The sequence below is a fragment of the Sycon ciliatum genome, chromosome 6, assembly GCF_964019385.1.
Source record: "Sycon ciliatum chromosome 6, ocSycCili1.1, whole genome shotgun sequence".
NCBI classification, from domain to species: Eukaryota; Metazoa; Porifera; class Calcarea; order Leucosolenida; family Sycettidae; genus Sycon; species Sycon ciliatum.
Genome location: NC_088648.1, coordinates 10498861 through 10516999, shown reverse-complemented (window position 1 = coordinate 10516999; position 18139 = coordinate 10498861). Strand labels below are relative to the sequence as shown.

The 18139-nt window shown below is 46.7% G+C and overlaps 2 protein-coding genes across 2 annotated transcripts; one reads left to right on the top strand and one right to left on the bottom strand.

Moving 5' to 3' along the window:
- Window positions 1-368: 368 nt before the first annotated feature.
- LOC135819349 (uncharacterized) lies at window positions 369-6427 on the bottom strand. Its single transcript, XM_065332540.1, has 4 exons — window positions 5479-6427; window positions 3364-3534; window positions 2118-2315; window positions 369-1033 (listed from the first exon to the last, which is right to left on the bottom strand). The coding sequence occupies exons 1-4, from the start codon at window positions 5846-5848 to the stop codon at window positions 990-992; spliced, it is 783 nt and encodes a 260-aa protein (XP_065188612.1). The 5' UTR covers window positions 5849-6427; the 3' UTR covers window positions 369-989.
- A 996-nt stretch (window positions 6428-7423) lies between these two features.
- LOC135819348 (uncharacterized) lies at window positions 7424-17525 on the top strand. The gene is made up of 6 exons (XM_065332539.1): window positions 7424-7442; window positions 8825-8984; window positions 12366-12444; window positions 13064-13143; window positions 13785-13845; window positions 16735-17525. Coding segments are annotated over exons 1-6 (741 nt in total). The 5' UTR covers window positions 7424-7440; the 3' UTR covers window positions 17094-17525.
- The last annotated feature ends 614 nt before the right edge of the window (window positions 17526-18139 follow it).

Here is an 18139-nt window from a genome sequence, read left to right as displayed (position 1 = left end):
GGCATGAAATGATGTAGCATGTCTTGCTGCGGTTGTCACCATCAGGGGACTGCTGATAAGACCTGTCCACACTTCCACAGCTGGACTGACAGACTGTGCAGTGGAAGGCCGCTCTCTGTATTGTACGCGGCGGATGCAAGCAGAAACTAAACAACTATCCATAAACACTAAACAGTATAATCACACACATGCGTAATTCTAGTTTGCATTTAGTCTCCGAGAAAGCTATTTAGAGCTACTAAAATGTATAGCTGAAAACAAAACCCACCCAAGACACTACCTTTGCCAACATGGGCATCCACGGTCTCCTAGGTCAAGCACAGGTATGAGAACATGGAAAAGCCGGCAGACTAAATTAAACGTTGTAGTACTGTGATAACAAAATTAATATTTCATTAAACTTCCTGGTCAAAACAGGTATTTTGATTAAAGTGTGAAGTAGTTTAGAAGCAAATCACAGAAATCTTTCAGCATATATGTATATGGCACACAAAAAACCGGATGCAAGCAGTACTGAGATATATATTCAGGAAATACACAATGATACAATGATACGACCGTCTAGTCAGACACGATAAGCAATCTTTACAGCTGCTTGAACAAATCATATCATGCAAAGAAAAGTGCCTTAGCAAATATACCAGGGCTGTTCTCAATGGGCGAAGAAAGTAGACATAAGCTCAACTCGTTGATGTGGCATTCCCAGACTACGGCCTCAGTGATAAACCAAAGTAGCATGCGTGATGGTAATGTGTTATAGCAGTTAAAATGTGGAGAAGTCCTTTGAATATGGCCCGTACAGTATTGGGATTATTCAAGCGAAGCAAAATGTCAGCTGCAATATGCCGGCAGAATCTGTTTTAAAATACATGTCTGCGAGTTCTTAAAAAAACGAATTATGGTACTTCAATAAGGCAGAACACTTCTCTCCGTGCCCTACCCAGCTTTCTACTTGGATTCCAATGCCTTAGTATCCCTCATCGACAGTGTCAGGACATGGGACGAACGGGGAACGAGGACCGGCGCTGTTCATCTGCAACATGAAAAATGCAAGCATGTAAAGCCCATGACACAGACATGCACACACACACATATACCCACCCCATGGCATATTATGTGCGCATGAAGACACGCAGTCATCCACAAGCAAACATACGTACACGCAGACGCACACACACACACACACACACACACGCACGTGCGCGCACAGACAAAACAGGATAACAGCTTCATACAATGGAAGAAAACAGAAATAGAGACCAGATTTACAAGCAACAACCAATCACAAGCCTATTATACAATGCATCAATGAAAGACAGACCTATTCAACAGGATCACTATGAGTCAAAGGAAATGCAGAACTAGCTACACAAAATCTTGTCAAAGACATGAGGCTGGCAGATAGGGGTCATATACAAATCTCATCATTTGAGATGCTTCGTATGACGTGGCAAAGCTGATCATACCCACAACTTGACTCACATGCCCCGTCGACAAAGCGCAGTACTGAAAACCAACAGACTGAGGTACGTGTACTGTCGTGGACATGGAAAACCGGTCGCACGTCTAGCGGCCCCAGGGCGCTGGCCAAGCAGCCGTGGGTAAGCAGTACACACACATAATTATTATGCGCCGCAGCGCGCTGGTCACATCAGATCAACATGACTGTGCACTGTTCTGTACGGGCTGAGGGCGCTGGTCCCGGTCAATCGACTGGATTTCCACGTCCACGACAGTACATGCAAGGTTCTGACCAGGTCAAAATAGTAAGGGGAGGAGGGGGGGGGGGGGCAGCAGGGGAAACAGTTACCCCGTAATCAATTTGTCCATTTCCAAAATTGTCTTGCCATGCAAAATACGGGTGTGTGTGTGTGAACCCCCGACTTCACCTCACACCCTTTATGGCCCCCTGTTAGTGACTACTGACTGCATTTTCATTGAATCGCCTGAAAAACACAAATCAACAAATGAGTAGGGGGGGGGCACATTTTCACAGGAGGCGCTCAATCAGATCAGGAGGGGGGGAGCACACCCCTCCCCCTCCCCCCCCCCCCTCCTTTGGCTAGAACCCTAACATGTGCACATGAAAGGAACAGGCAGACATTCCGAATGCTTACCGTCATCCTTGAGCGAACCCAGCACGTATGTATCAGGTGTAACAGTTCCCACCAATCCAACGGAGCTGGAGTTGGAGGAGCCATAGCGTGACATCACCACGGACGGATTGGAATCATGCTTCTGATAGCACTCCACTGCTGACCGGCTGTTGGAAGCTGAGCTTGGTGATGAACTCCGCTCCGGGTAACTAGGATAGTCTGGATACAAAGAAAACACGCAGATCAAAGCCACGCGCACGGCCACAGCCACAACGAAGATCACCGTCACCACCAATGTCACGACCACGTTCAACGACAGAACTAGATACTCAAAGTATATATTCGCCTCGGTTTGTATAACTAGTGAATATTGGCCCATATTCACTAATGGCAGTTACTGTCAAACGGGAAACGTTTTCGCCCGTTTTAGTTTGCGATTTGCGAGCGCAGACCAATTTGCACCTGGAGATGTTTCCAATAGGAGTCGATTTCCTTCTGCGATTAAATATCCATCACGAAAAATACGAAGGATTCCGGATCGCAAAGATTTCCGGGTTTCCGGGAAACCCTGTTGTTGTCAGTTGACCAAGCCTTTCTTAATTACACTCTGGTGGAGAGACAATGATCAATTTATAAGAAGAAAAGAGGACCAAAGAGCTACAAGTACGCTATGATGTCCACTAACAGTTCCACTACACCAGTTAGTTGTAGAACATCAGTACCATTGGTCAGTGTCATGCAATGTTATCGCATGAGCTGATTGTAAAGTAACTGGTGGTGTTAGTGGATATTATAGCGTAACTTGTAGCTCTTTGGTCCTCTTTTCTTCTTATAAATTAAGCCTTTCTTAGTTTGGTTATTGCTGAGAGGTCGGTTTATAGCCGGCAAAATACGGGACTGCGTATCTGTGTAGCAGAGAGATCAAGAACTATGATTGTCCGATAGCTTGCATTTCCATCATCAGAAGCTAAACTCAGCCCCCACCCCATCTTGCACCGGTTACCCATCTTGCACGATATGCAATGTAACGCACTGAGATGCAAGATCATGCACATGTAAGGAATGCACATAGAGCTGTAAGGAATGCCCGGAGCTGTATGGAATGCACTGAGCTCTAAGGAATGCACGGATCTGTAAGGAATGCACATAGAGCTGTAAGGAATGCACACAGAGCTGTAGGGAATGCACACGGAGATGTAAGGAATGCACGGATCAGTAAGGAATGCACACGGAGCTGTAAGGAATGCACATAGAGCATTGAGCTGACCGTCAGTGTCCCAGTCATTCGATGAGACCTTGATGGCGGTGAGGGACGGAATGGGAAGACCGTGTCGCATGGACTCGATAATGTTATGCCTCTCCTCCTCACTGATAATGCTCTCTCGCCGGACATTGGCTAGGTTTTCCTTCTTCCACTTCTCACTCATCAAGACAATAGCTGTAACAGAGGAAACACAATACATGTACAGTGGTGCCTTCATAATCTGGCATCATATGTGTTTCGGAAATTCTTCTGGATTGGGTAGGAGGCTGGCAATCTGATCTATTGGTGCAGTTGGCACCAATAGGACATTTTTTTGGTTACCGGAAATTATGCTGATTTATTGAGGGTGTTGATTTACAAAGGGCTGGTATTAAAGAGAAACGACTGTAAACGTGTTGAAGAGACCACCTAGCTGCAGCAGCCGCCTGATCTGCAAGACTGCTATTCCCTGGCACCAAACGCACCGTATGTGCAATGGCTGGCCTGGTTTCAGAGACAACCTGCAGGTAAAGATCAGGGTCGCTGCAACCAACTAACTGTTACATTCAGGTGTAATACACCAGCCCAGCGTGGCAATATGTAGGACTACTACTACAGTCAACTTCGCTAATAACGACTGCAGGCACAACAACACTTCGCGAATAAGAACACTTTTCACCGCATATTCCAAGCCACTCAAAAACGGCATAGCTTATGTAGGAAGAATACCACACAAAACAGTCGTAGAGCCCCCGTAGGAGGCAACATTATCTGCAAAACATAACTCTCTCTCTCTCCCTCTAGAGATCTAGAGAGCCAGGCACAAGCACAGTGGAACTATGCCATTGCAGTTTACTGAAAGGGTTGAATCGCAAACGACGCACAACGTTTAATGTTTTAGTGAGAAAAAAATCAACGTTAAATTTACTCGAGAGACATTACTTGCATTCTATTCCTTCTTTCCTCTGTACTAAAGGAATAACAGAGGGATGTGTTATTGCAGGTTTGCTAAACTTTGTGCCCGTTAAGGCCGCGGTCACACATGACAAGTTTCCACTGCTTTTGCGGAGGTGAAAAGCTTAACCACCGCAGCCGCTTTTGCGGAACACACGATGCAGCGGTCACACATGACTGTGTTCCTCAACGCTCCGCTTTGGCGGAGGGAATGAAGATGCACGTGCATGTCCTTTGAAATTGTTTCAGTAGTTTTCGTTGAAGCGACCTTCGTTAGTAGAGCTATACTATCATGGATCCTGATTGCCGACAGGCTGCTGAATGGCTCCTGTCAAGCACCGTCGCGGCCTCATGGATTTGGGCACACTCACTGCAGCCCGGTACAGCTATACATGTATTTGAATCTTAGCTTGTTTTACATCGATATCGAACGGCGGAGTGTATAACAGGGCTTCGTTGCCGCTTCTCCATCATCGACCCTCGCGTCACCGTGGATGCTTGTAGTTGCAGCGAGAGAGCGGTACAGCCCTCTACTACTCCCTGGTCGCAGTCCATATGCTGCATACTCTGGCGGACGTATTGCTGGAGAGAGAAACGACGTCGCTTCTCGTGCGCAATCGGGGCCAAGAAGGCCGTGAGTTGGGCATAGATTTCCTCACCAGCTTCTTCAAGTATCCACTCAAAACGACGCAGTATCGTTTGAGAGATTTCCAGGGCAAACAGGACATTGGCAAAGAAGAACACAATGGAAAAATCCCAAACGGCAACCAAACACCACCAGTAGTGGCACACCAGAGCCATCACCACGCAGATTCTGCAAAATCAGATCCGCCAACGAGGAGGTTCCGCTCGCATCTCTGTGGCGTATCGAAAATCAACAAACTTTCCAGTTACGCTTTGGCGGCGCCGCAGAAAAAGTGCATGTGCGATCGCAGCACGTGCACTTCACTAAAAACCACTAAACAAAGTAAAACAATTAACTCGCCAAACTTTCAACTCTTACTAAGTAAGTTAGTTACTAACAAATCATTTACTTACTTAGAGTGAGTACTGTTTACTTGCTGTTCTCACTTTCTTGTCATGAATGAAAGGCATTTTTATAAAATTCCTGTGAACCGGTGGTACCACTGTACCGGTAGGTACTTTTACAGTGTAGATCTGCCTACTTGAAAGTATGTACATTACCTTTCCTTCTCCGGAATGAACTTTCCAGCTCAGCCATTCGTACGTTCAGCTTCTTGACCAAGTGCGCCTGCACACGCCGTTCCAGCACGGCCTTGCAGAACTGCGTATAGCCAGCTGAACCTCTGCACGCTATTACATCCAGGAACCGCTCGGATTTGCTCTTTCGGGTGCGCTCGGACCGTATATCCTCGCAGTCGCTAGCGTCCAGCACTCGCTTCGAGCGAAGATAGGAGAAGTACTCGGTGGGCTCCAGGTCACGTACCAACGCCTCCCGCTCGAACTCAAGAGCTTCTTTCTGCAGGTCGGCTCTCTCCTCGGGTGTGATTGACGGCAGTTCAATGTCTGCAAATCCAGCACTGCTCGTGTCCATGGCACTCCGATGGCCCAGACCCGGGTACAAATGTACGGGCAACACGACTGGTTGCGCAGGGCAATCCACAAAGGACAATCACTATTCGAAACGAGCGAGACGCGAATCAGTCTGTCCGAAACTGCCAAATCAATTATTTCGTGTGTCTACGAATGTGCCCTGTCTGTGCCGAACAGCAGCGCAAGGAACACAAGGAAGTGGAGAATCAATCAAACGCTGCGATCACGGAGGGCTCTCCGAATGTGCAGACCACTACGAAGCCCGGTGCTTTCACCATGTCCACTGACGGCATCTGTACTGCGGATGCAGCGATACGTGCAGAAGGGCGAGGCTACGAGACTCGAGAGCAAAATGCCTTCAGCATCAGCTCAAGCAAATGAAATCATGTAAAGTAGCACAAGGAACTTAGGAAGTCTGAAATGAATGGGCTACCTCAAATCTTTTCAGATCGAAAGACGAGCAGAAGGTTAGATATGCTGAAGCTGGTGAATAAAAAGATCTTTACCCACCACTGGCACCAGAACTTTCCATTCTGCATTGTAATCGACCAAGCCTGGCCGGCAAGTGTTGGCGCTCGGCGATCGCGAGGCGAGGGAAAGCAAGCAAAATAAAAGTTTAAAACGCCAGAACGGAACAAAGGATTTAGGACGCGCATGTCAAAGTAGGGAAAGACCCTTCGGCGAAGGTGCCTGATTATTGTGATGCTCAGACACTATAGGAGTGAACACGCGCTGCATGAGGCCGGCCTCGAGGGTAGATCTACATGTGCACGTGCGGTGCAACATCTAAAAAAATCGGCGATCGCTTTTGCTCTTGACTTCTTGTGAAGTAGTTGTGTGGCATCGAGCTCCTGGGTTTGAAGGCGTCTTGTGTTTTTGAGATAGATTCTAGTGCATGTTCCAGTAACGGTTATGTAGAATCTGAAGCTTGGGCAATATTCTCTGGCAGTGGCCTAGCTAGATAAGCAATCAGAGCACTGCTTATCACGAGCACTGAACTCGTGGATCTGATTTGTGAAAGACAAACATCGTTTTTCTTTCGGCCTGTCAACGATCTACTTCCCTGCACTTCATTGCTATTGCTAGGTCATCGTCACTGGCCGGATGGCGCTGGTAAACGGCTGGCACGGGATAGCTAGTCATGGTCGTTCGTCGTTGACGACGCCGGTAGCCGTGCATAGTAGTGGAGTGCATGGTTGGAATAGTGTCGATCGCAGAATGCGTGACTCGCCTATTGGAAGGCGAGCAGTTCGTGGAGTGAGCTGGAAATGCTCTGAACGACACGACTTCATCCACTAAACAGTGTCAGAGTATTGGCTAGCGAATGAATTGGTGCTCGTTTAGCCACTACACTACGTATAGCAACGTTCTTGTGGCGCTGTGAGACAGACCTGAAGATCTTTCTCAGGTGGTAGAGTTGTTCGTCACATGTCCTTTCAGTCCAGTGACTTTGTCACAGTGTGTGCTCTGTGGACGGACTATCGACCACCAGCAGAATGCCACACCGTGTTACGCTGCTTATTACGCATCCTGGAGTTGGAGAGATGAACTGAGAGCGTGAAGGAGAAATCCCTGTAAGGACGTGTTCAGAATATGTAAGTAACTGTTGAAGCTGGCTATTGCGTGTATCGATGTTTTCTTGACGGTTCTAAAAACAACGTCCTCAGAAAAACGTTGCATTGTGCTGGGCAGAAAATTAAAATACCGTATTATCTCTAATATAAGCACGGTCCTTTATTTTTTCAATGTACGTCCGCCCCGTGCTATTATTGGAGACGTTCCTTTATTGGAGACTGTTCCATTATTATTTCAACCTCATTTCAGAGGCATGTTGCTATGCCAAATTCATGTCAGACACACACATTTCAGGGTTTTTTCGCCGGTACAGATAATGAATTTACACAGTGTGCTTATAATGGAGACTGAGCACTTTATTTTTTGAATGCCGCCCCGAGGTGTTCTATTATTGGAGACGTGCTATTATTGGAGACTGTGCTTATATTAGAGATAATACGGTATCACTATTTGGAACATAATGTGGCATATGTCACAATAGGGCACTCAGCCAGTCGTGTGCCAAGACCATCTTCTGTTTTGGGATCATGTCATCACTTAAACTCTTTTGTTCGTTAACTCCATCGCGGCCACTCACACATGATTCAACTCCATAAACGTGCGACGTGAAGAGATCGTCATTTCATCTTTTGGGATACATTGTATGAAAGTGACATCATAGGTACCGGTTTGCCACTCAATTAAATGCACACAAGACATGTTATTTGCATACCAACCCCTGATAGTGGTTCCCAAAACAGCAATTGCCCTCCAACAGCACAACTGTACAAATCTTGCTTGTCAAACCCAACATTCAGTACGGTGCTGGAGCACTTTTGCCAAGGACACTGTTGGTGATTGATTGTAAGGTTGTGCGCTAACAGAGAGAGAGAGGGGGGGGGGGGGGGGTGGTGGCATCAGAGTAGGGGGCACTGCACCCCCTACCCCCTTTGGCTAGAGCCCTGTTGACGGTCATTCAAACCGCGGAGTTTCTAACAAAACGTATGTAAATGATGGTGCCTGATGCTACTAGAAGATGTTTTACAACTATGTTAAATCCCTATGCACACCCTAGGGTTTACCGGGTGTTAGTGACCGTCGTGAGTTCCCTTCGGGAACGGACACGATAATTTACTTTATTTCTTCTTTTTTTGTGCACACCCTTGGCGTCCCATGTGTATTTTTATTTTTTGTTTCTTGTGTAATACATAGCAAGCGTAGGTTTCAAATCTTTATTCTCACGATAGGTTGAAGCTATTGCAGATTATTTCAGCTTTGTACACTTTACCCACTCCTCCATCTCCCTCAGACACGACTGCTCTGAAGGTGCTGCAACATCCCCGGCTGTCCACTCCAGCTTGCTTTGCAGAGACTTAGCTTCCTAGAGGATAATTATCATACTTCTGTTTGCCTGATATAACAGGTCGCGCTCAGCATCGAGTAAGCTGAGAGCAGCCGTAAGCCCTACTGCAAGACGAGAGCGACGGCAGAGGAAGAGGGAGCGGAAATATCTTCAGTCACTCGAAGACAAGAAGAAAAGGCAGGAAGAGGCGATCAAGCGATTGAATCATGATGTGGAGGTGGTAAGTACATTCCAATGCTACATCCATGGATGATTTTCACTCCGGGAATGCTCCAATCCCAATAGCCTGTGTTCAAAAGCAGGGGGCATATTAAAGGGGAAGTATACCCTAAAATCAAATTTTCACCAGTTGTAGTCTTCGGGGTGCTGAGTCGAATGGTCTTGGTCCGAGGAAGCTGAGACGCTCCCTTCCTCCTTTATTCCCAATCGAACTCACGCACTTCCACCGAAACTGGGTGACTGCGCACTACTAGATAGGGATTTGTATGGAAAAGTCACTAAAAACGCTGTTTCGCTCTTATAAAAGCACGGATGACCGCGATTGGTTCATATGTTGTAGTCTCTTGGCCGCTGAGTCGACTGGTTTCGGTCCGAAAAGGCTGCGATGCAGCGTTCGGCCCTTGTTCCCAATCGAACACGGTTGAGTAAGCGGTCATGTGCTCATTTACAGCCTGTTTGGGCCCGTTTATGTCACTAGAGTTGAACCTTTGGACCAGGGAGTCGTAAAAGCCTCTTACGACTCCCTGCTTTGAACCTTTGAGTTGAACCTTGATGTGAAAATTGTAGCCTGCAGGCACGGTGACCAGGCGACTGGTGTACGCATGAGCACGTGGCCGCTTACTCAACCGTGTTCGATTGGGAATAAGGGCCGAACGCTGCATCGCAGCCTTTTCGGACCAAAACCGGTCGACTCAGCGGCCAAGAGACTACAACATATGGACCAATCGCGGTCATCCGTGCTTTTATAAGAACGAAACGGCATTTTTAGTGACTTTTTACATACAAATCCCTATCTAGTAGGGCACAGTCACCCAATTTCGGTGGAAGTGCGCGAGTTCGATTGGGAATAAAGGAGGAAGGGAGCGTCTCAGCTTCCTCCGAGTCGGACCAAGACCATTCGACTCAGCACCCCGAAGACTACAACTGGTGAAAATTTGATTTTAGGGTATACTTCCCCTTTAACTGAGACTACGCTGTGCAAGACCTAAACGGCACTATTTGCACTGAGTGCACTGCATGCAGTACAATGAGCTCTTTTGTTGCACAGTGATCTTATATAGTAAACACCAACAATGGGTGTGAATTGAGGAGGGGGGGGGGAGGGTATGTTCACACTCGTGGGAAGGCCGGGATGGTGGTACATGTGCGAGAGCACGCCACATCACAGGCACCCGCCAACCCCAGGAAGTGTAAACTTGGTATTCACACCGGCACCGCGTTTCCGCCAGCAAGTTAGTGGGTCCATCGGTTTTGATTTCCACTATAAATAAAGTATACACACATACATAAACACACACACACATGATGCACACAAGTTCCGGCGTGAAAGGCTCACAGCGGCACAGAGCTTGGAGTGGTACGACCCTCCTAGTAACACTACAGTACTGCCAGTCTCCGAAGAACTGGTGTGTCAGCCTCCTAGCCTAGACCGTTCCTATTTTCATGTTCCACAGTCTATGCACAGTTGAGTCAGTGTGTAAACATTGGTATACTGTGCTTGGTGAAATTCTACCCTGGTCATTCTTCGGCGCTCCGTTGTCCACCACCCGGCAGTAGTGTACAATGAAAGCCCTTTCTTAACTGTCGAGGGAACTGCTACTACAGTATTCACGATCTGCGGACAGACCTGTTTCTTCTTGTGTGGCCTCAGCAGCTTGGCTCAGAGAAAGCGGCTTACACTAATAACAAAAAAATGCCCCAAAGCTAGAATTTTAAAATGGGCAAGTATGGCCTATGATCAGCTTTCACAACTTACACTCTCCTTGATGCTGAGTCCAGCGTTGTTGATCCAAGGAAGGTTTGCGTCACTTTCATTACACATGTAGAAATATTCCCAAAGAGTAAACTTTCAAAATGAAAAATGTCCAATTTGTATTACTCGGTCAACTGTCAGAAACGTATACTAAACGCTTTTGACCCATTCTTATCGGTGAAGTTACGAGAAAGAAATTAAGAAAGTCTTAGCCATCCTTTATAGACTGCAACGGAAAGGCGCGTACTGAGATTTAGCCCTAATGCCTAGCACCAATGACCTATCACCTTCTATACATGTATAATATGCAAGTATTAGAGAGGTTTATACTTTATAGTAAAGAAAAAAGGACCAAGAAACTACAAGTTACGTTATAATGTCACCACCAGTTACTAAACAATCAGCTCATGCGATAACTTTGCACGACACTGACCGACAATACTGACGTTCTACAACTAACTGGCTAACAGCTCTAGCACATCTTGAATGCGCACTCCAACAGCCTTCCAACTTGGAAGGGTTTGGTGGTGTTAGTGGACATTATAGCGTTACTTGTAGTTTCTTGGTCCTTTTTTTCTTTACTATAAATTTATCCCTGGCTCTCCATCCGAGTCCATTTTTAGAGAAGTATGAGAGAGAAATGATACTAGCTCAAACACTACACGGACACAGCTCCAGTCCAGTAGTCACGTCATTTGTCACCTCACGTGAAGAGTTTCAGCGCAATGACTAGCTGCTTGTGAATTCATAGCACTGATTTTTGGCCGCGTATGTACAGCGCCTCCTGAGTACAATATCACCATTTCCCTCTCCTTCATACTTCCTTGTCTGATATAGAAAGTTAAATGGCAACTTTTCCAGTGGGGGTAAGGTTTGCTTGATTTCTCGCAGCCTTGTTGAATCAATAAAAAAAGGTGTTCAACACTATTCAATTCAGTGCCCAGAAGTCGACAGTTTCTGAAAGTCTCACCTTTGCGCGTGATTCTATAAGGAAACGACTCGATGAAGTGATGGTGCTTCCAGTGCGGAAATGTTGCACACAATCTCTGCCTAAGTTAGTAGGGTGCGCTTCTCCCATGTCGGTGGTGGTGGGGAGGATTCACTTGGGATTGTAGAAAGGATGAAGGTTCACAGCTTCCTCTGACCAACACCATCCGACTCAGCACCCAGAAGACTACAAGAAGTGGTATTTTGATTTTAGACCATATTTCCCCTGCAGTGAGGGACTGAGGGTCAAAATCACTTTTACTCTGCTCAGGTTGTTTCTCTTTTGAACGAAAATACTTTTTGAAGGAAGTCAAATTCTTGCACAGTGACCTCCAGGCAGTTGATGGATTCTGTCACTCCTATGCTGATTGTGGCAACTGTGTCAGAGGGACACCAAACTGATTATTTATAATGTACACTTCTTCGACTCGGACATCCAAAGGCATTGTGTGTGTATTCAGAATATTACCACCCCCAACCTTCACCCCCTCTCCTCTATATTGACCGAATCATGGATCTGCTCCAGACGAGGTATGTGAACAGTGAGCAATGACCAGCACTTATTCCCCACAGTTGAAGTGTTCCGTGGACACCTCGTCATTGTAATGTGATCTGTTTTTTTGTTGCTCTCAATGCCTGCAGATCATAGAACTTACTGCACAGAATGTGGAGAGTGTCATGGACAGAGGAGAGAGCTTGGATGCTTTGGAAGGAAAAGCAGGTATGGTTACTTCCTCTTCATAGAGCTTACTAGTCGCTCTTGGCATCCAAGCTAACCAATTTGGCAATGGCAGCGCTCTAAAAGCTGCATTTGTGTATGGTAACTTACTCTTCATAGAACTTACTAGGATTAAAGAAGTCCGTGACTCTTGGCATCCAAGCTAACCAATGGCAGCGCTCTAAAAGCTGCATTTGCGCTTTGCTGCTTCAGGATAACGGTGAAACTTCTTCAGATGCGGGAAACTCAGTCAGACTGAGTCTCACGCAAATCAAAAAAATTATTTCTATTGAATTTTCGATAGAGTGGATTCACATCTGTGCCCTGTGACTGAATGTGTGTGGAAAGTGTGCATGGCATGTGCATGGTGGAGCCAATAATGGTCCACATCATGGCACATTGATTCAGGCCAGGGGGACTTGCTGGAGTTGTAGCCTACATGACTGTGCCGTGTGGCCATGTGGTAGAGTTCAACAGGTGCCTATCTTTACCCAGGATTAACGTCCACTCAGCTCTGCCGATGCACAGTTAGACTTAGGCATGAGCAAAGTCTGCATCAAAGGATTATGCCTTTCTCGATTCTGTCTCATTTCTTATTTCTTCTCATTCCATGTTCATTCAGATCGGCTGGAAGAATCTTCTGAAGAGTTCAAAAGGCAGACAGAGAAGATTCGACGGCGGATGTGTGTGAACAATGTGAAGGTATCAGAGTACTTGCAATACCCCAAAGAATGGCAGTCTTGAAGCTATGTCAATGTGTTAGATACATGTACACCCGGCCTTGCCTTTTGGAGCGGCCCAGGGAAGTTCACTCGTGCAAGACCGTTACCCTTTTTTGGATCTGCATGATTGTGTGCCGAGTTGAGCTATACAACTTTGTGTATTGCTTCCATTTAAAACTCTCTTGATCTGGACTCCTCATTAATCCCTACATGATCACTGACAAGGTTGCATCAGAGTCGAGTGTCTAAGCTGCTTTGCATGTGATATTTGTTGTGAAATGCAATGAACTGAAGTTAACTATAGAATGTCACCACATGTTGCTAGCAGGGTCCGAAGTAGGCTGGATATCGATTTTCAAGTTCCAATTCATGACACCCTGTTGCAATTTATCCGTTTAACATCTGGACTAAACCCGAAGAATGAGCTACACTGCTCTGGGATGAGTTCATACCACAAGACTTTTATACTGTAAACTGAATGCATAGATATAGGCACTTGCTCACAGCTTTCTCTATTGTGTAGCACTGATTGATGTACAGTGCACTGTCTTCTTGTGTGTGTGTGTGTGCGTGCGTGCGTGTGTGTGTGTGTGCGTGCGGGTATGTATACCGCTGTTGCAGGCTTGCTTTGCACTGATCCTGGCGATTATATTCCTGATTGCTGTGCTTATAGGCGTTGGAGGTGAGGAGTGTTATGCTAAACACAGTATAGAATGTACTACAAGTAGTACTTGTTCTCTGGAGTAGCTGTACATGTTAACTATGTTCACCCGAGTATCTTGTGCAACATTCAAGCAAGCAGCCATAGTCAGATCGGATCGCCTACAGTACTGTCGGGCGCCGAAGAACTGAGGGGGGGGGGGGGGGCAGGGTTCTAGCCTAGCCCGTTCTTATCTTTAGCGAACACGGCAGTTTCGTTCCTATTTGATGGTACAGCCTTACGTGTACATTTATACAGAGATATACATCTGAGTGTGCATTATAGTGTATATTACGGTTCCGTTCTTATCTGCAAAAAATCCAGTCTACACCGTTCTTAAAAATCGGTTAAACTCTAGCCTGGCCCGTTCTTCGGCGCCCGGCAGTACTGTATGACCAAAACTAAGATTGTCACCAGCACCACTTACCCAAAGTGTGCACTGTGAAATGGAAATGATCGCGGTTGGCATGAGAGTGCGTCAGTCTAACTTTCCGCATGCACACCACACTCTGGCAAATACGGTGATGCAGTCCAGCAAGACTAGTGCCGCTGGTATGGCAGGCATTGCCATGCCGGCAGTACTAGTTTCTACCAATTCCAGCGTTCACGGAATATTCAGTGTATAATTGATTATGGAGAAGAAATCTGCAATCCGTGTACATCCCTGACTCGAGTCTCTCCCTCTTGAACCGTTCTTCGCATGCGGCGAGGCACACTGTGCTAGCTGTACATCTTTTGTTAGAGGAATGTGTAGCTGAGACAAGCAGATACAGTAAAACCTGTAACTAAAGACCACCGTGACTAGCGACCAGCCTGGTACTACAGTAAAACCTGTAACTAAAGACCACCGTGACTAGCGACCAGCCTGGTACTACAGTAAAACCTGTAACTAAAGACCACCGTGACTAGCGACCAACCTGGTACTACAGTAAAACCTGTAACTAAAGACCACCGTGACTAGCGACCAGCCTGGTACTACAGTAAAACCTGTAACTAAAGACCACCGTGACTAGCGACCAGCCTGGTACTACAGCAAAACCTGTAACTAAAGACCACCGTGACTAGCGACCAGCCTGGTACTATAGTAAAACCTGTAACTAAAGACCACCGTGACTAGCGACCAGCCTGGTACTACAGCAAAACCTGTAACTAAAGACCACCGTGACTAGCGACCAGCCTGGTACTACAGTAAAACCTGTAACTAAAGACCACCGTGACTAGCGACCAGCCTGGTACTACAGTAAAACCTGTAACTAAAGACCACCGTGACTAGCGACCAGCCTGGTACTACAGTAAAACCTGTAACTAAAGACCACCGTGACTAGCGACCAGCCTGGTACTACAGTAAAACCTGTAACTAAAGACCACCGTGACTAGCGACCAGCCTGGTACTACAGTAAAACCTGTAACTAAAGACCACCGTGACTAGCGACCAGCCTGGTACTACAGTAAAACCTGTAACTAAAGACCACCGTGACTAGCGACCAGCCTGGTACTACAGTAAAACCTGTAACTAAAGACCACCGTGACTAGCGACCAGCCTGGTACTACAGTAAAACCTGTAACTAAAGACCACCGTGACTAGCGACCAGCCTGGTACTACAGTAAAACCTGTAACTAAAGACCACCGTGACTAGCGACCAGCCTGGTACTACAGTAAAACCCGTAACTAAAGACCACCGTGACTAGCGACCAGCCTGGTACAACAGTAAAACCTGTAACTAAAGACCACCGTGACTAGCGACCAGCCTGGTACTACAGTAAAACCTGTAACTAAAGACCACCGTGACTAGCGACCAGCCTGGTACTACAGTAAAACCTGTAACTAAAGACCACCGTGACTAGCGACCAGCCTGGTACAACAGTAAAACCTGTAACTAAAGACCACCGTGACTAGCGACCAGCCTGGTACTACAGTAAAACCTGTAACTAAAGACCACCGTGACTAGCGACCAGCCTGGTACTACAGTAAAACCTGTAACTAAAGACCACCGTGACTAGCGACCAGCCTGGTACTACAGTAAAACCTGTAACTAAAGACCACCGTGACTAGCGACCAGCCTGCTACTACAGTAAAACCTGTAACTAAAGACCACCGTGACTAGCGACCAGCCTGGTACTACAGTAAAACCTGTAACTAAAGACCACCGTGACTAGCGACCAGCCTGGTACTACAGACCACACTTCGCCAGGCACGGACGCCGGTCTCACATATGGTTGTGCGGTGCAAACCTCTAACCAAGGACCACCTGCCACTAAAGGCCACTTTCTCTGACCCCAAGGGGTGGTCGTTAGTTACCGGTTTTACTGTAATTTTGATGCACTGATCTAGAGGTGCATCTTCCCACGGTAATGAGACTGAGCATAGGGAGATGATCGACCCTGTAGCAGACCACCTCAGGCCGTACCACTCCTCGGTATAGCCCTGTAGCGGACCACCTCGGGCCGTACCACTCCTCGGTAGCTGGCTCCCGGTCTGTGCCCTGTGCCTCCATCTCGTTTCTGCTGAATCCCGACTCTTTCTTTCTGTCTGTTCATGTAAGTGTCTCTCCTACCCTTGGGATGGACTCGTCTACCGTAAAGTCTTGTATAAAAGCCGCACTTGAATAGAAGCCGCCCTCGAATAGAAGCCGCAATTTTGGGCCCATCAAATCACACATAAGCCTGGTTTTAGTGTTGACATACATAGACATACCTGTCTTGTAAAGAAGCCTGTCTCATATAGAAGCCTGCAAAATTTCACCAAGAAAGTCGTAGAAGCCGTGGCTTTTATACAAGACTACGGTATACTGATCATGTATGATGACTTTGAGGATTGCGATCAACAGGACTGTAATGACCGTTTTTTTTCTATATTTTCGTTTTGCACAGTGTTTCTGTGGAAGAAATCGGAGGTAGTGACTAACCCGTCGGCTGGGAATATTGTTGGTGCTGCCATACCTGGAGTTGACTCCATACTGCCCAACACCAACCTTCCCGGCCTTGGTGGAATTCTGCCCAGCTCTAACCGCCTGAACCTTGGTGATGTTGTGCCCAATGTCAACCTACCCAACCTTGGTGACATTGTGGAGAACGCCAACCTTCCCAACCTTGGTGACATTGTGGAGAACGCCAACCTTCCCATTCTTGGTGACATTGTACCCGACATCAGAGTTCCGAACCTTGATGACGTTCTGTCTGATGTTGGGTCCAGCATTCCTAACCCAACTGAACTGATACCTGCTTTCTGAGACCAAGCATGCTATGCAACTTACATCTTGATAGTGTCTGTGATTTAACTATAGCCTGTGCTAATGCTTATGTAAGATGTCTCTGTATCAACACCGCGTACGTTGCTGGCTCTTGAACTCTGACTCTGAGTCACATATCACAGAGTAGCATTTTAAAAACTTCAAATGACTAACCCACATAATTATTGATATTGAAACGTTCTCCCTCCTAGATCATTCCGTCCCCTAGTCTTTCTCTCATACGCTCTCTCAAATTTTCTTTCTCCAGTGCATGATATCTATCATTCATTGGCTTTGAAAAACTTGAATATGCTTGTAATTTATGCTGATAGTCACAATAATAATATTATGTACATGACCCCGTTGTCGAACAACACGTCGTGGCACAATCCTATAATTATTATGCATTTTCATGGCAATGAGCCAGATCAATATCTTGACATTGTCTGGTGTGTGTGTGTGTGTGTGTGTGTGTGTGTGTGTGTGTATGTGGGTATATGTGTGTGTGTGTGTGTGTGTGTGTGTGTGTGTGTGTGTGTGTGTGTGTGTGTGTGTGTGTATGTATGTGGGTGTGTGGATGGGTGTGTGTGTGAGAGAGAGAGAGAGAGAGAGAGAGAGAGAGAGAGAGAGAGAGAGAGAGAGAGAGAGCGCGCGCATGGCAAGCGACCAATAACGAGGGAGCGTCTTCAGTCCAAGTTTTGCTGTGCTTGCGGCGAGAGATATCGCAAGCAGCAGGATCTGCAGATGCACGAAGCCGGATGTTCTGCCGTGAAGCCATGATGCTATCCCCTTTGTTCGCTCCTAATGAGGGCAGCTTAGTCGTTTAATGTGTGTATGTGTGTGTGTGTGTGTGTGTGTGTGTGTGTGTGTGTGTGTGTGTGTGTGTGTGTGTGTGTGTGTGTGTGTGTGTGTGTATTTCAGTTGTGTGTGCTTGTTCCTTCATGGGACAATCCGTTATGATCTGCATGTCTCTCATGACAGATGAGTCATGAGTCATGTTTGTTGTAGGCTTGGAGGGGGGGGGGGGAAGGGAAATAGGTGATCAG